Source organism: Lepisosteus oculatus, chromosome 27 (genome assembly GCF_040954835.1).
Source record: "Lepisosteus oculatus isolate fLepOcu1 chromosome 27, fLepOcu1.hap2, whole genome shotgun sequence".
NCBI classification, from domain to species: Eukaryota; Metazoa; Chordata; class Actinopteri; order Semionotiformes; family Lepisosteidae; genus Lepisosteus; species Lepisosteus oculatus.
Window position 1 is genome coordinate 5112782 of NC_090722.1, and position 25411 is coordinate 5138192.

Genomic DNA, 25411 nt, shown 5'->3' on the forward strand with positions numbered 1-25411 from the left:
GTTGGCTTTTGTTAGTGGTTGTGGAGTTAGGAAGGAAGTCAAAAGATGAACAGCCTGCTGGGAGTGCAGCTCGCTGGGCAACTGTCTGTAATTCCACGTTCTCTACAGGTGGGTGAAGGAGTCCCCACGTGCCGAGGTGCAAAAGACACAACTGGAAAAACCCAACAGCAAGATTATATGATAAAAAATAGTTGATTCTATGGGGGGGGGAATGCAAGTTGATTCCAAATTCAGGACAGGTTGCATCCAAAACAAATGAGGGATGGAGTCCGGGAATGGAAAAAAAAAACACTCTTCCCATCTGCTGCAGGTCAATCCGCAGTGGAGACAAAGAGGAAGTTTTCCTTCTGCCTCTATCATTTCCAGCCCCGTGCTTCCCGCATTGCAGCCAGAACGGAAACTTGAGGGAGGAACGGCTTTGCGGAAAATGAATAAATCCAAACGATAAAAAAAAAAATGCCTCAGAGAAAAGCCAAACAAAAGAACTGACCCCCCCCGCCCCACTCCCAGCCAAATCCAGCGGTTCATTCAAGGTAGCAAGTGGCCTCTGGGTATTGCAGCACTCTTACTGTATGCTAGTCGTGGTGGTTTAGTAATGTAAAGCAGGGGGTGTTAGCTCTGATCCTGGAGTCCCAGATGCACACCTGCACGTTTTTGTTCCATTCGGCCGCCATTAGGTAGCTGAACCCTTGATTACCTGGATCCATCCACCCGTTTTCCAACGGCCTCTTCTGATTCATGGACCCACGCGGGGCTGCGGGAGACTTGCCTCGATTAACTAAATAAGAGGATTAGTTTAAACTGCTTTTAACTATTGAAATAAAATCCTGAACCTGTATGAGTAGTACGAAGTAGTAGAGCATTCGGATCGTCCAATCAGGTGAATCCAGTCAGGGCCCCTGTCATTTAATTCAGCTTGGCTGGAGCGCCTGGTGTTGGCCTCTGGGATCAGGATTGAGTTTCCGTGCTTTGAAGTACAGCAGGTTCCCAGTTCGAGCCGGTAACCGAGTAAGATATTTGGTCCTCTTTGTGCTCCGTCTTCTGGAGGACATGTCAAACCCGAGATCCTTATCTTCACGCACCCTGTGCGTGTCAGAGGTCACCCAATCATCCCTGAAAAGCACAGGGATGTGCAAGGATGTCTTCCGATTGGAGAAGATGAATCCTTACTGCTGCTGTGCCCACAGAGGCTTCTTAGGGCCTCAATGCAGCAGGCTCCATTCATCATTGTGAGCAACCTGCCTGGTAACGTGAATGCTGGTATTTCCTTTATGTATTATGTATTTGATGAATTCTGTCTTTTAAACTGGTCTTGGTACAGCTTCCAGAGCTTTTCCTACTTTTTACTTTTCTTTTTCTTTAATTTTACCTTTCAAGATGACCGTTTACTAGGGTGTAACCCTACAGGGTCTTGTTTTGCTTTGACTGCAGAACTAGGTTCACATCGCCACAGTCAACATGAAAGTAAAATTGGAGGATAATTTACAGAGAAAGGGCAAAATCTAGAAGACGGTTATAGTGCAGTTTCCTTTGACTGTGGCAGATTTTTCACAAGCGTTACTTCCTCTAACTCGGCTGTGAGCTGTTTCTTTAATGCCATTTTGCTCCATACAGAAATACACTTTTTTTTGTGCAAATAAATGCTTGGGAGTAAACTTTTAAAACTAAGATGTCCCTTGTGCTCAGCCGTGACTCAGTCGCTAGCTTTTGGGTCTGCTTGTTTAGACCAGGACGAGGATAAAGGGATGTCACCTCACTTGACAGGTCACAGCTTGTTTGCAGAGAGTCCATGAAGTTGTGACATGCAGTAAACGCAGTGCTTGTGTCTGGATTATGATCTGAAACTCAAAATCTGACTTGACGTCCCCACATTTGTCTCAGAAACCCCGAGAACTGGTGCTCATTTGGTTGTGATTTTTCCTGGCAGCTCAGGGTAATAATCACACCGACAGATACTGTGAGAAGCATAAAAGAAGAGGCTCTGTCTCCCTAGCAACAGACAGGAAGTAAAGTAAGAGCGGTTTCCTGATCGCTTCCTTCTTATCGTCTAATGACATCTCACAAGGAAATGACTTGAGAGACCTCTGATCTCTTGATGGTTGTTAAGTCTGTACTTCTTCGGTCAACCCTGGTCTTCCCAGAACAATGTCGTCCTTTTTAAGACATCTGCCTCGCGTTTCGGAGGCCTAGCTAATTTTGTCTACGCTTTTCTGTTCTCAATTTGTTGCGTTTTCTGTGACTAATGTCTCGCTGTAGTTGTGCCCGTGGTACTTTACCACTTCTCGGTTCCTCACACATACAAACAGATTACCTTCTTGTTCTCCAAGTAAAACTCTTTCAAGAAGTACAGTGCAAGCCTGCTAGAATAACCCCATTGCCAAATGTTTCAAGTATTAGCTTTCTTTAGCACTTCTTTGGCTGCGGTGGCGTTGTCTCACACTTGAGCCAAAGCCTTCCTGCTCTCAAGCCTGCACAGCTTCTGATGGGAGCTCTCAAACAGCTGCGGGGGAAGATTATGAACGTTGCGCAGGGATGTGAATCCTAATTGCTCAGCATTTTTTCATTTTTCTTTCCAGGCATTTGCAAAACTGATACCCCTCTTCTCTGTGGCTTTCTCATACTCCGGTTTGAGAGACCTTTTTTGTCAGACCGCTTCACTCTCTCACTCAGTCAGCCATGTACTGACTGATTGCATTGGCATTTAGTTTGCTCAAAACGTCTGAGAGGAAACGGCAACAGGGCGTGTCGAAGCAAATTTTTAATGATGCCTTTGCATCTTAATCACTTCAGTACTGTACATTGGCTTGAGCAATGGTGATGGCCTCTTGCTGGGGTGAATGAGTGCTCTATGAATGTGGATGTGTGTTCACCCAAAGCACAGGGGCTGCTGGCTTGCTGTAGCATCAGGAGGAGATCAGGTTGTGGTATTAGTCAGCACTGAGTCTCCTGTCAGAGCTCTCTGGGCGACAGAAGCTGGAGGAGTTGGGAAGCATAACACGGAGCATTGCTGCTTGTGTGTGAAACTGTACAGAACGCAACCACAGCGAAGTGGGAAGGAAGTGTTTTTGACCAGGAGCAGTCTTTTCTCTCACCCCAGATAGTGAGCACAGACACGCAGCTGAGGCAGAATAAGACGAAGGCATGGCATCGCGTGCCAGGGCCAGACTCTGAAGCGGCTGTAAAAACGCGCCGTGACATTTCCTTTCCCCGTGTTTACCTTTGTGGTTGCTCGGCATCGGCAGTTTCAGAGCACTCTTTCCCGTTGTCTCGCAAGTCAGCATCAGGTGTGGCTTTTTAAAAAAATGTAATTTGTCTGTTCACTCATCCCCCTTTTTTTCGAGGCTGCTCCTGTAAAAAAAACCCCAACACTGCCTTTCCTGGAGACAAGCTAGAGGAAGCTTGGGGGGGAAGGGTTTCAGTGTCGCACAGGCTGCAGAACATGGGCTTTTGGTGGGAGAGTCACTGGGTTCCTCCTCCCCATCTCTGAGGCCGTGTCCCAAATGCTTCACTACGCCCTGAGCCCTTTCTCCAAGTCCACATTTCTGTGACGCAGCGCAAGTGTGAACGTCGAGTGTGCGAGGGTGCACCATTAAAAAAAGGGCAATGGAACACCCTTGCATCATGTTGTGTAACCAAGAAGCTGGAGCACCTGGAGGAAACCCACGTGAACACGGGGAGAACAGACTCCCTCCACACAGATGGCACCTCAGGAATTGAGACCAAGGCCCCCACACTTGTGAGCTAGCAGTGGTAACCAGTGATTCGCCCTCTGTAAGAAGGTCTGGAATACAGTGTAAGATCCCTTTATCCCCAGAAAGCAAAGTCTCTCCGGGTTTTCAACACGTCTAGCCGAGTGGGACTTCTTGCATGTAGTTTCGGACTTAAGCTGCAGTTTGATATCAGGACTCTAGTTACTGCAACTAATTCGTTGTGCTTCTGCTCTTGATATAAGGGGAAGCCACCATCCCATGGCTCATGCCACACTGAGCCTATGGGATGTCCTGGGATCCTTGGTAAACGTCCTTTCTGTGTCAGTGACATGCGGAAGAGCTAAGATGAGCATGAGCACAGGATAAAATAGCATGAGCACGTGGCACTCTTGCGCAAATGCAAATGCGAACAGAATTCTCCCCCCCCCCCCCCAGTCTGTGAGGTATTAACCCAAGGGACTTTTTGCCAGGGTTATAAGATCGCCTCCGAAACCAAGAACATATCTTATGTTAGGATGAAAAAGGAAGTGAAGGAAATTGCAAAGATACTGTATGGTTGCTATCTGAAGTGAAAAAACACACTGACTCGTTTTTAAAGGAGATAAGTCTAAAATCAAAAGTGCTGATAGGGTTCTTTCTAAAGTAAGTGGATACCAGCTCATTGACAATCTTGCCTTGCAATGGTAGTGATAGGTGATATTTAAAAGGGAGGAATTAAGGTTTTGGGGTCTATTTAATAACTTCTCTTCAGCTTACAACGGGAGCCTTTCGTAACGTTGATCAAGTGTGATTTGTCTTTTTTTTAAACCCTGCAAAATTGTAACTATTTCTTAAAATAGTCTCCTTGTTGATTAATTCAGCTCCAATGAATTTTCAAACATGTAAAAAGCAATATTGTCTGCTATTGCCTGTGAATATCTTGATAAGTGTGTCCTGGGTTATCACAATGTGTTCTTCAGAGCACACTGGATAAAGTAATCTGATTTAGGTTGTGCTGACCATGTTTCAGCTCGGCTTTCAAACCTGCACATTTTGCTGAAAGATGCTTTCTTTATTGCTACTCAGCTTGCAGCCACTCCAGTCTGTCCCTTTATGCAGAACTCTAACCTGCTCTTTAATTATTTAATTGATAATTAAAAGGTGCAATAAAGCAATTAAGGAGCTGGTTGCATTAGAATACTACAGTGGAGTGGATTTGTAAGGCCTGATGTGGGTCATGGGAGCTGTCAATGTTTCTGTGCTTCTTGTGACACTACAAGAAAGCTTCTTTCTTGATTGCAGTGGTATTTTATGTGCTAAATTTGTAACACCTTGTTTCAAAACCAGTATGATTATTTTCAGCATCTGCCTAGCCACCCCCCTGCCTTCGTTATTAAAGTTGTCCTGGTTTACGACTCTCCCAGGGAGATCAGTGTGAGAGAACAACAAGGGCATAGGGCTTTGATCGAATGAAAATAGATTTCTTTCTCACAGCCTTCAAATACCCGGGAATTAGTCACAGATCGCTGTTGATTTCTTTTGGATTATTCCGCTGAGCTCAGAGAGGAGTAGAAAAGCGCAGAGTGCACCCATACTCTTGTGAAGAGTTTTATTAGATTCCTTTTTGGTATGTTATTTACATGCAGAAGCACAAAGGGTCATGCCGTATCTCATGTTTTGTGTGATCCCCTTCTCTTTTTTTGCAAACCATGCAAAGGAACACACTGAAATACCAGTTCCCAAGCCCAAGCCAACCAGCTTGGTGTGCACATATTTAAAATATATAAAGTGTATGTATAAATAAATACACTAAAAATGCGTACGACTCAATCACAGGAGACATGTAATTTTCTTATATGATGAAATGTGGCCTTTTCAGAAATAAAGGGAGAATTTAGGGGAGCTGTATTGTACTGATACGGGTTTTAAAATCCTGGAGGGTATTGGCAGACATCATCTAGCAATCGATTTCAGGATCAACAGAGAAACGGGGTGAAAGATAGAATCAAGGGAAAGGAGTTAGTTTAGAACTGAGGGAAGGAGGCAGTTCTCCCACTTAGAGTCATGGGTGTTTCTTTCACAAGGTGGAAGGATGAGATCCTTAGATCAATAAGCCACTGTCAGCCTTCCATCCCTTTTCGAACTGCTTCTTCCACTTCAGGGTCGCAGGTGAGCCGGAGCTCTTACACCCTGGTACAGGACGGCAGTCTATCAAAGGGCATCAGCTGTCAGCCAGCTATGTCTTGTTGGTAATTTTTCTTAATTGTGTATCAATGTGGTTACTGCGTTGCAAAAAAAACGACTGTGCAGTTTTTGTAATTTGTTCCTGAAAGACCATCAAGATGAATTATTGGTTGTAAGGAGGTGTCGTACACAAGCAGCTTTGAGGAGCCAAATCTGTTTAGTTGTGAGCAGGGACAGTGCCGGAGTATTTTATAGAAGTATATAAAATCATTAGAGGTAATCAAAGTCAGCCTGTAGGACTTTATCTGGGGCTGTTAAGGAAAAGGACCCTAAGAGACAAGTGGAAACCACAGGGAATTAAGTTCCCTAGGATCCTTCAGGAGACAGCTGGATGAAATCCTTGTGAGCAGGTCTCCCCTGTTTGTGACTGCTTTTTTGCCCCTCTGACTTGGCTTTACAAGAATAGATAGCAGTTACTCAATCAAGAGGAAGTACAGTAATTCATTCACATCTCCCCCGTCTTAAATTAGTTTCTCCTGCTCTCTTTGAAGACTGTGGCACAGTGGTGACCCCCAGTGGCGGATTGAATGACGTTCATGAACGTTTTGTGCCGGCGGCTGTCAGTGTCAACTGTGTGATACTTGGCTTTGTTTTATACACCGCTTTTAGTCATGAAGCTGTGTCTTGGTGAACTGACAACTATCTAATAACAAAGACAGATGGTGATAATCACCACTGCTCATGGCTGAGTTTAAGGTAAAGTCCTTTTTACTGAACCAAATGAGGAACTAAGCATCTAAATACAATTTTCTTGGCAAATTTGCTATTTTTTCTTTTGTTTTTTACCATTCAACCCAGGGATGAAGGCAATGTCTTTAAACTGAGCCTATTCTTTGGAAAACGTTGGGACTGGTGGGGGAACATATTTTTCAAAAAATACAGGGCAGGCGTAGTCAGTGATACATATGAGAGATGGTAAAACCCATTGGCCCTGGGGCAGGGTGGGGGTGGGAGAGATTCGAGATAAGAACACAAGCCAGGTGGGCAAAACCTGTCGGAGATTTTTTTTTAGACAAGCCTACAAGTGACACTGCGCAGCGGGAGGTTGCCCGGCAGTCGACTGTGTCGATGGCCGTGGTTTCTTTTCTTGCTGTAGAGGGCCGGGCCCGCGTTCTCGGAGGCGCCCGCAGGGGGCGCCCCGCTCTCCTGTGCGTTGCCGCAGCCCGGCTGCGCCTTCCCCCCTTTGTGGTTCTTCGTCTTTCTGACCCTGTCCTTGTCGTGTGGCTCGACGGGGGCTGGCGGGGCCTCCCTGGCCCCCTCCAGCGGCGGGAGGGCCTCCGGGGACGCCTCCGCGGGGGGCTTGAACTCCGCCTGGTCCTCGTTGGGGATGTTGAGGTTGGAGGTGGAGCGCTTGGCATTGCTGGAGGCTGAGCTGCTAACCGGCGAGCGCGAGGGGGGCAAAACATAGAGACTTAGCGAGTGATGAAACCACATCCAAGATCCTGACTTTTATCACAACGTTCTCCCTGCGTTCGGTCAGGCTAATTTAGGGCCTATAAGTTCGCGTGATGTTTCTAGTAATATGGCAGTATAGTAGTATATTCTTATATATACAATCATAGATACTAAATACTGTCTTTCAGGCCTTCGTGGGATCTTTTGATTCCCCCACACTGCAAGTTTCTCATGCTTAGTCATTTAATCGGACCTTTGATTGAGCAGTTGCCAAATTGGAAATTGCTTTTAAAAGTTGGAATCTGAAGTTTTGTTCAGTTCAAAGGGAAACCTCCAAGGATTTTGATGAGCAGGAAAAGGTAAAACAGAAGTTAGTTAGAATGAATCAGTTGTGAAGTCTTCAGATTTGTCACAGAGCTTAGCTAAACAGCACCTAAGCACCTGAAAACAGCAGGTGGCGGTGGTGCGGTGTCCCAATGCCAGGAGTAGTAACGTCCCTTTTGTATGTGAAAGGCTGCCTTACTGATGCTGTTGTTCATCTTGGCTACACTCCAACCTGAGTGTAAATGCATTTGTGTTCCTCTCCATTCAGCCCCTGCTAAGTCAGCAAAACCTCCACCCCAGCATTCATGCAAAAACGCAAGCCAGACGATTTCACCTGGTCCTGACCCTCTCAGAACTGTACGGTTTGTGCATCGGATTGAGCCGAGTGGGTCACACGGTGCTGGGTGTGTGATTGGAAGGTCTCGCTTTGATCAGCAAAGAGGGGCTCAATCTTTCGAAGAACGTTTACAAATGCACTTGATCTCTGAATCCCACTCTCACAGCTCAGCTACAGCTTTCTGAATTGTTTTGAACCATGTCTGCGCCGCGTACCCTGTTTCTTTCACTGGAGAAAGCCAGGCTGTGGGAGGGTTTTGCTCGCGCATGCGCTCGGCCTGCAGCGCTGCTGGGCTTACCTCTTCGTGCTCCGGTCCTCGGAGTCCCTCTGCTCGCTGCTGTACCGCAGCTCCGCGGGCGTCTTGAAGGAAAGGTCTTTCTTGCCCTTCAGCCAGTATGTCTTCATGTAGCCTTTGCCCTGGAGGAGGAAGACAAGACTCCTGGAGAAAAAGCCAGGTGCTGCTGAGAGCATGATTGCCTGTTCCTCCCAGAACTCCCCACTTTGGGCTTTTCTAGGTGTCCGTCAATTCGTGAGAAAAGCTAACTACTAGAGTGTGTCATTTAGTCCGTCACTGCTTGCTGTTTTCTTCTATGTTTCAGTCATTCTTTCACAGGATCAGGCCTAGCCTGTCTTGCAGGTTCACAGTATCTCTGCTTGCTTTAGGAATTCATGCTATACATTACTTATCTTTTGTGAGACCAAAAAGTATTTAGTGTGGGTGCCCAGTTGGTTTTGATGAGTCCCTGTGCTTTGCTCACCAACTTTATAACCTTTGAATCACTTAATGGATTTCTTTTCTGAAAAGCTGAATACAGTACCTCTGACTAGAGTCAAAGTGACCCAACTAAGCTCTGACTCGTCCAGTCCACTCCCTTCTCCTGCCCTTCAGCTGTGGACGTTGGGAAAGAGACGTGGAAGAACAGAGGGCCAGACTTGACGCCCCCCATCCATGCACACGTGAGCAGGGAAGCCGTGATGTCGAGTATTAAAGGGATTTTGGGAGATGTTGCAGATGTTCTCACAAGCTCAAATCTGGCTTCTCCGCCTTTAATGATGGCCGTGAGAAATCGAGGGAACCTTTCGCTTGTATGTTTCGTCTGCCGTGGGGTTTCCTGCTGCTGACTGCTGACGTACCTTGACGAAGATCTTTCCCCGCTCCTCGATGATGTACGGCTCGTGCTCCAAGTGGTCCTTAGTTGTCTGGCTGATGTGGATCTGCATTCCCTGCAGGGGGCAAAGAGCAGGATACCAGCAAAGGAGAAACGTCATGGGAGAGTTGCAGACCGAACTCCCTCACAACCCCTTACTGGTCCTGGAGACTCCTTCCTGCACACAGTTTCTTTTTTGTAGCGGAAGTCTGTTAACTAACAAGCTCCTTGGTACCTCATTAGCTTAATCCAGGGCTTTTGGAATCCAGCAGTGGTAACCACAGTGCTGTCCATGTTGTGAATTGTGAAATGACATTTATTTTGGAATAGAGAATGGGTTGTCCTGCTGGCATTATTTTAATTGTTTTACTGGACAGCAGCTCCATGATTCCTGGGAGTGCATTCTTTTCCTTCATTTTGAAGTATTGGAAAGCATCTTTAATGTTAGTCGTGTGGGCGGTTTATTTCAGGAATCACTTGGTGCCATTATTTAGGTGTCCAAGGTTCACCCTCCAGGCCTTAAGGGCCACAGTGTGTATTTAGACCAGCAGCACCTGAAGAGCTGGGAGAAGCTGTTCAGTTGCTGCAGTTAATCCAGCGTCTAGTTGATTTAGGTCATTAGGAGACGATCGCAAAAGACAGCCTGGAGTCTCTGGCCCTCTGGGACTGGGGTAAGAGCAGTCCGAGAGGACTTGCTATTGCATTTGCATTTCAAGACTTTGCATTGTAATTACAGGATTTTTCCGTTTTCTTCTGACCTGAGGGTTTTTAAGGAATAATGAGTGTGGTGACTGTCCACCTGATCACGTTAATCATACGGGACTCAGCAGCACATTGTTTTTGAAATCTTATTAGGTGGGGAAGGAACTACATGCTGAGTCCGGATTTTAATCTAATTTGTCACGATTTAAACGTCTCTATGCCCTTTATTGTGGAAGGGGGAGAGAGGGTGCTGCCCTGGTGTGCTTCCTAAAGGTCACACATTTATCAGGTCTCTTCATTACTTTAACTTAAGATCTCTGGGAAAAAAAAAATCAGTTGCCAGTTCTTCACTGGACGGATTTAGCTTTTTTCTTCGGTGGCTCCGGACGTTGGCCGTAGAGGTCCCAGCCCTGGGAAAACGAGAGCGATCCAGCAGGCACGTTGTGTTCTTGGATGGCCGGGAAGAATCGTTTCTGCTCCACACGTGCAGCCCTGCCCTCTCCCCCCCCAACCCCCACAACGCTCATGTGCTCGGTGTCGGAACGGAGCTCTACGCACGCTCCCACTCACCACCCCGTTGCTCTCCATGCGGGACGCCGTGTTGACCGTGTCCCCGAACAGGCAGTACCGCGGCATCTTCAGCCCCACCACGCCGGCCACCACCATGCCGGAGTGGATCCCTGTGGGGGAGACGACACGCGCAGGGTTACACCCCGCTGCCGCCGCGGGAGCCGGTTCGCAGGCGCTATCGTTTCTCGAGAGGGTTTAACAGGCTTGAAGTAACAAGGAATGTCAAGGAAAGCCCTGAGGGCAGTGTAGGTCCTCGGCATCGGGAGCTTCACATGTCTGCACAACCTTTAGAGTCTCAAGGGAGAACCCCTGCTTTCCCAGCAGTGGTTTTTTTTTTGTTACTAAATGCTTTTTGTTTCCATACTCTCACCTGGTCCTGCAGAGGGTAAACTGGCATGCATTCGCTCTTTTTCTCTCCAGTATATTCATAAAGCTTTAAAAGTGCAGACATAAGAGAGTATTATAATACAGCCGCTTCTTTAAGGTGAATCTACGTTCCACGGATATGAACTCCTGCTTCAGAGATTAATTAGACTAGATTCAAGTGATGTGGTGCCTGCAAAGCACTTTTGCTAACATTAATGGAGTGTTAATGAAACGAGCCCTGCTCACGATGAATTGCACGAAAGAGGTGCATTGTTCTTATGAAGAGCTCCTTTCTTAATGGATATTTCAGCACTGTCCGTCATGCGTTCGTCATTTGTAACCCTCAGACTGAGGCGTTACTGCTAGCGTCTGCTCGTTTTCATTCCAGGAGGCAGCCAAGGTGCAGCCGTCTGAAGGGATCGTTGTGATCGATCTCGGCGCTGTCACTGTTCTCCGACCCCAAGAGATTTCAGTCGACAAGTAAGTAACTTGAAGGGTGAACACGATGCGAAAAGGTCAGATGAAGTAAGTCATCAGCACACGTTAATTAAGAGGTCTGCTGGAGTAAATACAGACAACACCGGGGTCTGGAAAAAGTCTTAATCAGCATGTTATTGCTTACATTAAGGGGCTCAATTAACTAAACAGGGCTGTTACTGTTTTGGCCTTTTTGGGCCCCTCTGATCCCCCTCCCTTGGACCACAGTTTGTCTTTCTGCTGATCTTGTAGTAAAGTGATTACGTAGTAAAGATTGCAGAAGCGGCTTGGAGCAGAAAGCTTGTCTGTTGAGTAGCTCTGGTGCAATACGGAACTAGGGTTACTCCAGCTGGAATTCTGTGACCAACCAGCTCCAGCCTGGAGCAGACAGGGTGTTGGGAAATCCCCCCAACCCCCCCAAAAAAAAATCAGGGCTAAATTAATAATCATAATAGTTCAGAGGCGGTCAAGCTTGGCACATCAAGTCCATTGCATTACAGGACTTACAACATTAAAAATAATGTAATTCCTGGATGAGGTCTTAATTACTTAATTAACAGATGCTGACAATCACTTTGATTTAGGATTAGTTAAAGCAAACTGTAATATACCTTTCATTTCTTAAATGGCTTAGAAGAACAGGGGTATGAAACTCCTTTGGTTTTTGCTACAGCTTGGGTCTCAGCTATGTAATTAGTGTAATTACCTCATTAATTGGATAGCAATTTAATACTTTTCTCCAGGCTCTCAGTATTTGTATAGATACTGCTTCCTTACTTTGCAGTGTCTTTTAACACAGGCATGTTCATAGATTATGTGCCTAAGGTTGTGTTAGCAAGGGTCTGGAACAGGTGTAAAAGGTGCTGTATTTAGTCCATGCCATTACAGGACTTTGATCCGACCAGAACTTAATTGCTGGTTGGCCCCTTCTTTGTTTAATTGAGGCTGCTGGGTATTTCTAATGTGCTTAGTGGTTGGCTGAAGCACAGAGGAGCCGAGTTGCTGCCTGCTGGTGTGGTAAATGAGGGGTTGGGAGTTGGGTGTGGAATGTCCCCCAGCTCTCTCTCTCTCTGTCTTACCCACTCGGATCTGTATGTTGTCCCCTGTGGAGGGGTCCTTGAGGTGGTCGATGGAGCTCAGCATGTCCAGTGCCATATCACAGATGTGGTGGGCATGGAAGGTGGTCTTGTTGGGGACCCCAGCCACTACCATGTAGGCGTCCCGGATGGTCTCCACCTAGGAGGTGGGGGAGTCAGAAATTGGTGACCCTGTGAATATCACTGTGGCAAAGCAAGTCAAATACTGTCCCTTTGACATTCCACTCCACTTCAGATTTGTGGTACAACCACCTGCTTAATTGTATATAATTGAGCTCATTGCCGATCGAGCATTTGATTAGCTGGTTAAGAGAATCCTGCGATTGAATTGATTGTAATGAGGAGTTGTCTACTGTTTCATTGTTTATACCTTTTATTTCCGTTGCCACTGCCTTCATTGATGCTTTGATAATGTTAAAGAGATCAGTGGATGTGTAACAGATTAGAAAGAGTGTTGAAGGAGAGGTCGAACATATTAGAAAAAGTGGGGATTTTACCTCCTGTTTATTCAAGCAAAATCATGTTTTATCTTCTCCAATGCTTAAAATACACAGAATTGTCTTGTAGAGTGAAGGTTTTAGTTTTGTTATGACTATTCAGTCTGAAGTGGCACTGTTTAGAGTAGTGGCTCTCCGGTTGAGTGATGAAGGGGGGTAGCTCTCCTAAACAATCTAATCTCTCCAGTCATCTGTTCGCCACAGAATTAACTTTTTGGGATGTGTGGATTCTGCATGATTTCATCCTTTTTGTAGGGAGGACTGGTGATGGGATGGTTCAAAGATTGCGTTCCTACTGGTTGCTGTATATCAAGAGATTATCTGCATTGTGTTTCTTCAGCATGGGCATCCTTGAAATAAGCAGGCGTCATGTTACTGAACACGACTCTTGAGTATGAGGGCAGCCTGGATGTGAAAAAGACTGGAGGGGAATTTGGGCATGAGAGTCTGTAGTCGGTAACCGTGTTCTGTGGACCAGTAGAGATGGACAAGCCTGTAAAGTTCAAATTTAGAACATGTCTTTTTGCAAAAAGTTGTAGGGCCTGAAACAAGCTGCCCATACATATTGTTGACCCTGGCTACTTTCAAGAAATGGCTTAGTGAGATCCTTGGATTGGTTTGATACTAGCAAACTAACAAGATTTTAAACTTTTCTTTTTCTTGCCTCCTTTAAAAAATGTGCGGGTTTATCAGTTCTTAAATAGCTGATACCCCAGTGCAACAAGTTCGCAACATTGTTGCTCTGTGGATGAATGATCAGTGTGCAAAGATATCGCTCGTGCTGCCTTCCTTCTCCCAAGTGGCTCCGCTCACCTTGTAGACGTTGTGTTTCTCGCTGAGTGTGTCGAACACGATGTAGATCTCGTTCAGCATGTCCACCACCTGCATCGGCGTGATGTGGATGCAGATCTCATTAAACTTCACCACGTCGCTGAAGAGGATGGTCACATCTGGGAACACCTGGATCCCAACACACAGAGGGGCAAAGGAGAGAGTACAGACGGATAAAAGGAGAGAGAGTGAGTGTGAGAAAGAGGGGGGGAGAGAGAAAAAGGGTAAGAGGTTGGTCTGCATCGCCATCCTTTCTTAGAGTGATTCTGCTGTCTCTTGGCTTCTTTTCAGAAAAGTCTGATGATCAGACATCAGTAGATAAAAGCCTCAACTGAACTTAAGTTTTCAAACCTTTTAAATCTCCCATGAAATTGAAGCTTCTATTCTGGAAGGAAACCTCGACCACTGGGCCTCAGAAAGTTTGCAGCAGAATCACGGTCCAGGCTATTTTGTTTTCCAAGTATGAAGTCAGAGATGGAAAGAAGACTCTGGCTGCATCAACGTTCAATCAGTTTAATGTTGTATAAACTGGCCTTAAAGCAGTGTCTTTTGCAGACAGGTTAAAGGGACTGAATCTTTTCAGACCTAAACAGAGAATACTACATGGGATTTTTCAAAACCTAAACAAAGTCAACTCAGAGGACTGGCTTCTGGACCAACGGTGAAACAAGCAAGAACAGGATGAGAATCCAAGGCTCAGCCAGCAACTGAGAATCCAAACGAGGAAGCTGGGCCAGACGCAGCTTCTCTCGTTAACCATCCCCCGCAGTCTCCCTTACATCCCTGCGAGTGGACCCGCAGCTCCGCCCATCTCACCACCTGGCAGGTCTCCAGCGCTGTGATGCCCTTGCGTAGGCGGTCGGCCACAGCTTTGGGGATCATGGCGTAGAGCAGTGAGTCTCCTCTCTTCTTCTCCTCGTCCAGCTTCTTGATGATCTCTTGCAGCTGGGCGTACTTCTGCTGCTCCTGGGGTGTGGGGTGGCGAAAGAGCAAGGTGTTTGTCCCTTAGGACACACAGATTGTCTGAGCCACTGGGGCTTTAGAGATGGTTGTGCATGTGCCGTGCTGTCTGGGCAAAATCCCAGATTCCACCAAAATGCTCATAAGGTGCTGTAGCTACCGCATCTCAAAGGAACTGTTTACTTAAAAACCTTGATCAAGCAAATTGTCTCTCTCTGTGACTGCTGAGACATGGCTGGACTTGTGAGCATGAGGAGCATGACAGACTCTGATTCCCTTTCCTGCTGACTTCAATCCCCTGGATCCTTATTGATCCTCAACATGCAGCTGAGTGCCTCACACCACTCCTTATTGTCTCAGATTCCAATGAGTGTCATCTAAATGTTGACATGGAACTAGGCTGTGAACAATGTTCTTGCCTCTCGCAGGGGGCCGGCTTATTATTGGGTTCCTAATATTTTGGTCGATTTTTTCAGTCGTAAGCTTTTATCAATTTAAGTGTGTATTCACATTTGTAGTGTTGACCTGGAGAGAGCCCAGTTACTGGAGCACGTGGAGCAAAATACTTTAGTCAAGGTGGCAAGTTACAAGTCAAGCACTCTACGCTTTTGTGCAGTGTTAATCTTAGTGGGTATGATCTGGTAGTGAAGGTAAATGGCCTGTTAACAGGAGAACCCTGATTCAAACCTGGCTGGGCTCTGCTGATGAATCGTGATGTTGCCCTTAACCCACTAAGAAGCTTCTCCTGTCATGTTCACTGTTGTAAGTGACTCTGCAGTGCCATTGCTCACTTCCTGGTCCTGTCCTGGTATGTGCTGTACTGTACCTGGTCCAGGGCTAGCTGTAGCTCGGCAGACTGCTGGGTCCCAGCCAGGATGAGCTCTCTGCTGGAGTCGTGGAGGTTGAGGTCATTCACATACACCCCCATTTTAATCATGTCCTCTACCGTCTCAATACTAGAGGGAGATTGAAAGACAGTTGAAAGTTCAGGTGAATTGATCGTGTTGTCCTTTTTCTCCATACTAGACAATCATTTATGATGATATTTTTCTGAATCACTAGATATGAAGTTTTAAGCAAATGAGCGCACGCCCTATAACTGTAGCGCCCTAGACATTTAGACTTTATGGTCCTCTTCAGACAGCATCTGAAGGCCCCCATCCTCTGAACTAGATAAAGCACTAATTGGTTCAGTTAATTGAGATCTGGGCTGGAGCAAAACTTTAATCTGCAAGGTGAAGGTTGGAGGCCTTTGCTTATACGGTGTTAGGGTAGAGTGCTCACTAATTAATAAATGTCAGGACTGATAATTTCCTCATTTTCGAAACGTAATCCCCAGGTACAAGGTTGAGGGTACGCTGCTATTTCACAGGTTCGAGGAAGAAAGAGAAAACAGGCTGCAGGACCTGCTGCCACTGCACTTACATGGGTGTCCCAAGGAAGATGAGGGAGTCCCACTGAGGGACGTACTTCATCTGCCCTTTGAGGTGCAGCGGCTTCTTGGGGGGCTCCCGCATGTCCTCAAAAATGGTCTCGCTGCATTTCCCTAGAGGGCGAGAGAAAGAGTCTTTGTTTCCCGTTTGTTAGGCTTGGTTCTCGGCCACCCTCATCGTTAATCCAGATGGTTTATGACCGTATCTTACTGGGACGTAGCCTAGCAGAAGGAATGATGGGAACTGGCCCACCTGTGACGGTCTGGAAGGCCAGGAGCTCGATGTCCTCCCCTCCGGAGTTGGCTGAGCTGTTGTACTGAGCCAGGGCACTGCTGTACTCCTGGTCTGTGCCCTTCAGTTCCTCCATGGCTTTGAGCTCTGCAGGGGAGTCGAGGTCACAAAGAATCACTCAATCGCAGGCTCCTCTAAACATGGCTTGCTTTCCTAAAACCTTGGCTTAAAGGGCATTAGTGCAAAGTCCCTTTACAAATGTGGACTCATGGATGTCTTCTCTCTGTCTCTTCTTTTAGACTGCATGTCTCTGTAGTCTGTGTACCAGACGAAAGTTTAATGGGTGTAACTCACGTTAAAACAGTAATATATTAATGCTCAATGTATTGAGCTCAACAATGTATTAATACCCCAGTGCTGCAGACATTCTAAGCTGAGAGCGAAGAGTCCATTCAGCTCACATTTCAGTTCAAAGCTTTGTGTTGTTCCTCTACAACCTTTTACTGAACTGATCTGAAGGGTAATGAAACTCTCAAGGCAATTAGTCATCAGCTATGCCATGTAGTCATCGGCAGTAATTAGTCATCAAAGTCAGACTAATTATGGACTAATCATTAATCCGTCCATTCATTTTCTAACTGCTTTATCTGATTCAAGGTCATGGGGGAGCCAGAGCCTTTCCCGGCAAACAACAGGCACAAGGCAGGATACACCTTGGGTGGGATGCCAGTCTATCGTAGGGTATACACAGAGACACAGACACGCGCACACCCACACCAAGGCCAGTTTTCCCAGAAGCCAATTAAACTACAAGTATGTTTCTGGATTGTGGAAGGAAACCCAAACAAATGCAAGGAGAACATACCAATTTAATGCTGTTGGCACCCCAGGAATTGAACCTAGGGCCCCAGCTCTGTGAGGCAGCAATACTAACCTCTGCAACACCTTGCTGCCATTAATAATAGGCATCTGTCAGCTGATGCAATGAAAGAGACCCCACAGCAGAAAGAAAGCAGCCTTGATTTCTTACAGCACTGGATGCAGCTCATAACCTGGAATGTACAAACTGTATTCCAGCTAATGAGCCTCAACTGCAGAAGACCACTTCTGTACTCAAGGATTAGCTGGAACAAAGTGTTGCACCGAAATGAAAGAACCTTTGGACCTGAGCTGTCGGAGGTGACACTGTTTTGCCAGTACCTGAAAGTGAAAGTGGATGACTAATCCCTGTGCTACTCCTGTGCAGTGCTGTGCTTGTGCATCACTGCTTGGAGATTCTCATTCGGACTGTGCTGTGCTTTTAAAAGGACATAGGCTCAATCTCTCAGCTTCTGGATTACAGAGCCCAGCCTGTGCTGAGAGTGTTTAAGCCACTTGAGAGCCCAGGAGCCTGATACTTGTTATATAGAGTACGCAGCACACATTTTGCTTTGCAAGGTACTGTGTTTCTGAGCAGGAAAAAAGGGTCTGAATGAAAGGAAGAACAGCGGATATACATGTGATTAAGAGTTTTGTGCAAATGGAGGTACCTCTCTCTTCTTTCTTGGGTTTTTCGCTCTCTTCCTTCTCCTCGGCTTCCTCTCCTTCCTTCTTGCTCAGTTTGGGGATGTTCATCTTCTGTTTGCTCTCGACCACCGCTTTGGACAGCAGCTCGAAGACGTTGTTCAGATGAGTGTAGATCTGAGGACAGAGCGGCATGGTCACAGGTCCCAGACAGAGGAAGAAGGAGAGGCGTTGGGGCACATGTTTGTGTCCTGCTAGAAAGACACTTGGGGACAACTTAGGGTACTAAGCAGTCTTGCCTTGTAGAAAATGGAGATTTGCAGAAATGTACTGTACATATCGGCACTTACAATATATCCCTTTCTCCACTCGTGGTCATGGGCCCGAGCTGTGGTTCCTGATCTCTTTTTTAGGATGTGAAATACAGACACCCACATCATTTATATAGAGCATTTCTGCGGCACGTTTTTATACATCTTCGAAAAGAATCATCTCTTCTTTGCTCCCTTGCCCCTTCCCCCCAAATACTAGCTTGCACATCCATTGGTGGTTGAAATCTTTTCCTAATTTATTACGTTAAACCTTTTTTATATTTTAGCATTCTTTTGACTGCATTGTTGACCTGGCCGGTCGCCCACATTGGCTGTTGACAGAACCTTGTTCCATTTTAAGTCGAGAGAAATAGTCACCTGAACAGAAAGACAGTCAAACAATTGCGAGGCCAGGCTAAACAGTGCCAGGCAGGCTTGAGGTAGCAAGAGACAGACATGCGGTTCCGGATGACCTCCAGAGAGGGACAGCATGCGCCTGTCCGGAGAGGGCCACAGACAGCACCAGAGGCAATTCCGTGCATATTCACATTCACCCCGTTAAATCCCTGAGAGGTGACAGCACGCAGGCCGCACTCACGTTGTCCCAGCTGAACTCCAGCATGGGCCGGACCAGGGTGAACTCCTCGTTGAACTTCTTCCCCTGCAGGTCGGAGAAAACCTCCTTGAGGCCGTCCCCGATCCGGTACATGGTCATGTCCCTGCGGAAGATGACGCTGAAGGGGAACATGTCAAAGAAGATGCCCCTCTTCATCGGCAGCTTCTCGTAGCCTGGCGCCGTCTTCTGCTGTGGCATGCGATGCTTGAAGGCGGCGTTGTCGAAGTTCATCTTGTAGACCTTAAGAGCAGAAAGTGCAGAATAGTGTAGGGAAAGTGGTCAGAGGATCTTTGAAAGGCATATGCCCCCTTTTAAAAACAAAAAAATCCAGAATTGCCAGTTTTTCAAGATCTTAGAATTTGGGAATCGGTGTGGGCTGCAGTTGGAAACTTAGGATTCTCTGGTTAATTGGGACAGAAATCCATTGAAATTGAAACTCCTGACATTTAATTATCAGGAAGATGGCTATGGGTGGGGGGTGGGGTGTGGGTAAGGAAAGATTCAGGGAAAACAAAAGTGTGTTGCTCTTCACTCACCACGTAGGTCATCTTTTCCGTCTCCTCTTTTGATAGGATCTCCACCTCGATGTCTGTGTTGTAGAACTGGCGGCCCACCTGGGACAGCTGTCCTGGGGGGTTGGGGCAGGGTTTTGAGAACACAGGTGATGGTGTTATTGTCTGTTAGAGGCGCACAAAAGACAATCTGATGCTGGGCTTGCGTTTCCCAGCAGACATTGAAAGTTTAAGAAGACTGGTGCTTTGATGCTCTATGAACCATTGCATTATGTATGCTAAGAGCAAATCCAGAACAGGTTTAAAAAGTTATTTGTAGTGTTGCGTATGGCATTTGGTTAAACAGTGTGAGCACCATTACAGTGACGCCACTAACCTGGACTCCCAGCAGAGTTCAGGCCTCCTGTGCCACATGGGAAGAGTGGCTGGATGTCTGGTATGGTGCTGTGCAGCCCCAAAGCTCAGACAAGCTTAGGAGACTGATCCAGCTGCACATGACACACTGGCAGTGCTCTTAACCATGCTTTTTGTGGATGAAAGTGTGCAACGCCCTTGTTTCACATGCTGCTCCATATGCTGTAGGGGAGATACTGACGGGGGTGGCTGTACTGTGTTTGGGAGCAGAGTTTCCCAGAACGTGTCCCTTGTTTCCAGAATCCTGCCCTCTTTAAGGCAGGGCTAGTTAAATTGATCCAGTTAAGACTAAACTAGACCAACGCATCTCTTTTTCACGGCCTTAAGCTGCTGCTGATCTAATGGAGCCAAGAAACCTAGCTGAGATCAGCTCTCCCCCAGGGTGGGGGGATGCGATGGCCTGTTTCAGGCCCTCTGGTCCGAGACCCGTTGGCGGTGCCGGCCTGGGCTGGCCATGGGGCGCCTACCTTTAACAAACTGGGTGAAGCCCTTTCTCGTGCTTCGGTAGTGCAGCGTCAGGCTGGTCTCGCACTCCTCCTCCACGCAGAAGCTGGGCGGCTGGACTTTGGGGAAGGAGAAGCGGAAGTACTCGTGCAGGTTGTCCAGCTCGTTGATGAAGTCTCTCACGTTGCGGCCCAGCACCTGACGGGGGCCGAAGAAAGGAGAACGCGAATTCCGATGCAGAGGTTCAGACTAACGTTTATGTATTGAGTTTTGATCATTCTTCAATTGGTTTCATCCCAGTTGTAATCTATATAACAACTGGAATTAAACCTTCCACATTATAATGAAGGCCTACTTTAAAAACTTCAATATGTTTTATATTGTCCAAATATACATTGACAAAATGTATTGACAAAATGTCATTTTTGCTCACATACATAAGATGCTTCTCTAATGCTACTGACTCCCAAACAAGTTGGGTCCTGCTAGGCTGCTAGTGTAATGTAGGACGTAATTTAAGGAGCATTCAGGACTTTAATGTCTCTTATGTCACCCTTCATATGTACTTGAATCTCATGTGTTTTAACCTTTAAAAAATGACGGCCAAGTAAATGTGAAACTCCTGAGATGTCAGTGAAAATGTCCCCACTTCTTCTTGTTTAAGTCTTCTACAGCTTTCTTGTTTTGACAGAGATATGGTACTCTGGTGGTTTCCCAGGCTGTTGCCCTTTTCATTTCAACCTCCACGGCAATTAATCCTCCATGTCCCACCCTGCAGGGCAATTAATCCTCCATGTCCCACCCTGCAGGGCAGTTAATCCTATAGAAGCCTCCATGTCCCACCCTGCAGGGCAGTTAATCCTATAGAAGCCTCCATGTCCCACCCTGCAGGGCAATTAATCCTATAGAAGCCTCCATGTCCCACCCTGCAGGGCAATTTATCCTACATGTCCCACCCTGCAGGGCATTTAATCTTATAGAAGCCTCCATGCCCCACCCTCCAGGGCAATTAATCCTAAACAAGCCTCCGTGCCCCACCCTCCAGGGCAATTAATCCGATAGAAGCCTCCATGCCCCATCCTCCAGGGCAGTTAGTGCTCCAGAATACTTTTTTCTCACCTTGAGGATCCTCTCGTAGCCATAGTTGCCTATCCTCTTCACCATGTAGACCCCGAAGGCGTACATCAGCTCGTCGTGCGTCTTCCCCAGCACCTCGCCCGCCGCCTTGGCTAGCCGCAGGATCAGGTTGTCGCTGTGGGACAGAGGCGCCACAAGAGTGAGCCTTCCCCTCTCAACAAATAGAGCAGTTTGCCCGTAATGATGTAGTGCCATATTCAGGAGGCGTTTACTACCCGTTCAGGTGGGATCGCCAGCTATTATGTTTCCCATTAAGTACCGGGCCAGTATTGGTTTAAGACTTGGCGTCACGGCCACAGGGGAGAATGAGGACCTGTGATGGCGCTCTTCCGGCATGGACTATCGTTTCGTCAGCTGACATTCTGCCAGCTGGGCTGCACCGTACCTCGAAATGGGCTGCGTGGACCGCAGAGCTCGGCCTGCGCCCTGAGCGAGCCCCTTTAGTGTCGGAAGCTTTAGTGCTTCCTTGAAATTTTTGCTCCGTCCAGCCAGGACGGCCGAGATCATCTAACTCGGGACCAGCTAATGCTCTCCTCCCCACTCAGGGCTGGTGTGTGGGGAGTGTACTGGTGCTCTCTGGCTGCTGTCACATCATCTGGGTGTGGCTACACACTGGTGGTGGTGGAGGGGAGACCCCATTAGCTGTAATGTGCTTCGAGTGGAGTGTCCAGGAAAGCGCTGCATAAATGTAAGGATATTATTATTATTAAATTCAGCAGCTCAGCTGTTTTGGTAAACGTAGGGGGACAGGCGGCCAGATATTTTTTTGATGCCAACGCAGACCTGTGATTTTTGCTGATCAAGTAGAGCAACAACATGATCTAGATAGTAGTGACAAGAAAGAAGAGGCCCAGTAGAGGAGGACCATGCTTGGGCCAGAGCGCTCTCCATCAGAACTGGGGCCTCTGGCTTTGGTTCCCAGGTGCGACAGTGAGTGGGGTGGAAGGGGAGCAGACTAGACAAGTGGACCCCTACTTGTACATCTGGTGGCGGACGAACTTGAGGTGCGGGATCTCGGCCCGCGCCTCGATGAGCCTCCAGACGTCTTCGCCGTACGACTCGTTGATGTAGTCGTTCACCGCTTCCAGATACAGCCCGTACATCTTCAGGGGATTGGGAACCTCCACGGTTTCTGTCCAGTTTAACTGCGGCTGTTGGGGCACGAGAAATGCGAGATGGGGGACCCGGTTAGCTGTCTGTCCCAAGAATCACACTGGTCCTATCCCCACCCGCAGACACGCTCCCCAACCAACGTGGTCTTTAGATCCCTGGAGCACAAATGGCCAGGATATTAGGAACCTCTGCCAAGAAGCGAGAACATCTGGCACAGGTCATGGGTTTGTTTTCCATGAAGTTTCTGAAATCATTGCAGCCCGACTCTCATCCCATTCTTTTAGCCTTTAGAGAAGGTTGTACCAAGGGTTAGTGTCACACCGGTGTTGGGGGGGGGGGGGGGTAGTTCCTAATATTTTGGCCAGTGGGTGGAAGCAGCCTCAATGATTTGTTTTTGTTCTTTTGGCATGAAGTTACCTGTGCAAGTAGCTTGCTATAACATTACTGTCTTCAAAGGGTGACCCCCTCCCCCCTTGAAAATGATATCGTGCTTTTACTCTCGAACGCAGATCAGGTCCTGCACAGCCCTCGTTAGAGAGTACCGTAGTAGGCTGTATTGAAAATACAGCAGTCACATTGAAGACGTAGAAAAAGAAGAGACTTAAAGTACCCCAATGAGTCTCAGAGTTGTGTAGTAGTTAGAGCACAGGGCACTGGGATGGAGTGATCCATGGTACAGAACCACCCTGTAAGTTTACCCAGTTTACTTCATAGGAGAGCCTGCTTACTACCTGAGTTACTGTCTTTTTGGGGACATAATCTCAAATCTCACACGTAGTGGAGACATGCTTGCAGCGTTGTTTGCTAATCAAATTGCTGTCTCCTTTAAAAGAAACTGCATTAGTTTTTTTAGCTCAGATCCGACTCTTGCCTGCATTACACAAATGTCGCTCTGGTCCTTTGCTAATTAAATAATTGGCTCTCCGCAGTGCCGTTGACGGCTCTCAACGTGCGGCTAAGGACCTAAATAAACGCGCTCCGGCCAGAGCTCATCAGAAGCTCGTTAGCTGTAAAAAGAGCTCTGATTAGCGTTTTACATGGCCTTGTGGAGGGGGCCTATATTCCATTTCTACCCATCAATCAGCTCAGCACTGCGTAACCCCAAGAGCCCCCTGATGCACCAGCCATTAAGAAGCTATCCCTGTGGCATGATTAAGTGAGGCAATGGAAAATCACTCTTGCTTTTTTTGAGTGTTGCTTATGCTGTTTTGTTGTCTGACCAAGTCCTCTCTACACTGGGCTTGCTAGTCTGCCGGCTGGCTGCAGATTTTCATTTCTGAAACAAATTCCCCCGGATCACCTGTTTTCGGATCACGCCATCATGGTAAACGTCTGGCTTTTCTTCTGCACATTTTCAAACCAGCGGGCTCGATCTGTGGTTCTTCCCTTCGGACATGCTTGGCTGCCGCACCCCAGATCCCCGATAAGCTGTAACAGTCTCCCCCCAAAAAGCTCAAAAAAGGTAGTTTCACTTACCCCCAGCCTCTCGGTGCTTTGCAGACAGAGCTCCGACTGACTCGGTCCATGAGGAGGAGGAGGGCAGGTTTCCCAGGGTGCCCCTCTCCCTGTCTCCATCCCCCGGGTGGTCACCTGTTTGTGGCATTTCGGCCTCTCCAGGCTCATTCCTTGTCATGTCAATGGCTCTCCGTGCTAAAAACGGGAGCGCCGAGGCGTGTTTCTGGCAGGCGCCGCGGGAGGGGCAGGTCTGTGGTGACTGATGTTACGCGGGGTTCAGCGGCTGGGCTGGGGGAGGGGCGGGGCAGTTAATCAATTAATCCGTCTTGTAGCAACTTCAGAGCTTGTAGTTGCGATCTCACTTGCTATGTAAGTACCCAGAAGTGCACAGAAACAATGGGAACGGTGGGGAAGAACGGGCATTTGTATTAAATGTAGGTGGACCTGATACTGTAACTGCACCATATTGCCAGTGGAGCTCAGTTAGTGCTGCCAAGTCTGTCTTGATTTATGGCTGAAACATCTGTTGACATCCTGATTTGTGCGTCTTTCCTTCCATTTATTTACTTGAACATGAAGGATCTTTTGACGCCCCCTCCCTCTCCCGTTTTGATGCTGTCAGGATCCAGGCAGCCGTGTTGATGGTTTTGTCATCAGTTAATCGCTTTGCCAGCATGACATGAAAAGAGCAGGGGAAGTCCTTTTGAAACGGAGAGTCGCCCCCTGGGACTGCCTCTCGGCGAAGTGCTCGCGTCTTCACGTGGCGTGCGAGTCTCGGGCAACGTTTTGTTTTCCCCAGCGAAGGAACATGTTTTAAGCCTTGTGTCAAATCCAAGGAAACTGGGTCTGCTGTGTATGCAAACACTATTTATTCACTGATCCATTTCCCAGATTCCCTCGTACGTTGCATTCGGGAGGGGGCATGCCGTGACTCAGCCAGGGCGCCCAGGCAACAGCAAGGCCTTTATCATGACCAACACTTGTGCTGTTGCAGTGAGCAAGATCAGCAGCAGAGCACTGATATCTGGCGGGGAGCTTTATTAACTGACATGCATATATATATTTTAAATCGTATTATATATTTTTTTTATGAAGACATTTTGGACACTTCTTTGTCTAGGGATTTAAATGTGCTGTAAGAGCGCCCTAAGTGAAGTGTTTCGCTTCGATTTCGTCATCTCGATTTGCTTACAGGACCCTTGGGTGCCTTTGTTGGGCAACACCAGGGGCAGTTTTGAAAATTGATTATGAGCCGTGGGGGGGGGGGGAGGAGGAAGCGTCTTAATTTCTGGTTTCTCACAAAAAAGTCAGCCACAGCCCTTCAGCTTTTGACACAAGAGCTGCGCCAGCCCGCCGTGTGGCGTCTCACCCCTGGGCTTGTCAGAGGCAGCTGCTCACTGTGGGGCCGAGGCCGGTTTAACCCTCTTGTACCTTCTGCCAAAGCACCAGGCTTCACTTGCATGGGCAGCACTGGTAACGTTACGACTGCGGCTCAGAACAAAACCTTTAAAAGAGTAATTCCTTACACTTCTATAGCGCTTTTCTGGACTCTCCTCTCAAAGTGCTTGGCAGGTAATGGGGATCCCCTCCACCAACACCAGTGTG

The 25411-nt window shown here is 47.4% G+C and overlaps 2 protein-coding genes across 2 annotated transcripts in view; one reads left to right on the plus strand and one right to left on the minus strand.

Annotated features, from left to right (window-relative positions):
* sema6cb (semaphorin 6Cb) overlaps nt 1-25411 on the plus strand; it is a 306316-nt gene that overhangs the window by 8728 nt on the left and 272177 nt on the right. Inside the window, exon 2 of the mRNA XM_069184905.1 lies at nt 11164-11255. The gene's annotated coding sequence lies outside the window, so the exon portion shown is untranslated. The remainder of the gene's footprint in view (nt 1-11163; nt 11256-25411) is intronic.
* LOC102684890 (soluble guanylate cyclase 88E-like) lies at nt 6942-23954 on the minus strand. Its single transcript, XM_069185522.1, has 17 exons — nt 23865-23954; nt 22214-22389; nt 21221-21353; nt 20125-20299; nt 19268-19359; nt 18714-18971; nt 17831-17981; nt 16323-16448; nt 16063-16183; nt 15464-15593; nt 14497-14643; nt 13660-13806; nt 12332-12488; nt 10410-10519; nt 9124-9213; nt 8288-8406; nt 6942-7308 (listed from the first exon to the last, which is right to left on the minus strand). The coding sequence occupies exons 1-17, from the start codon at nt 23952-23954 to the stop codon at nt 6942-6944; spliced, it is 2589 nt and encodes an 862-aa protein (XP_069041623.1).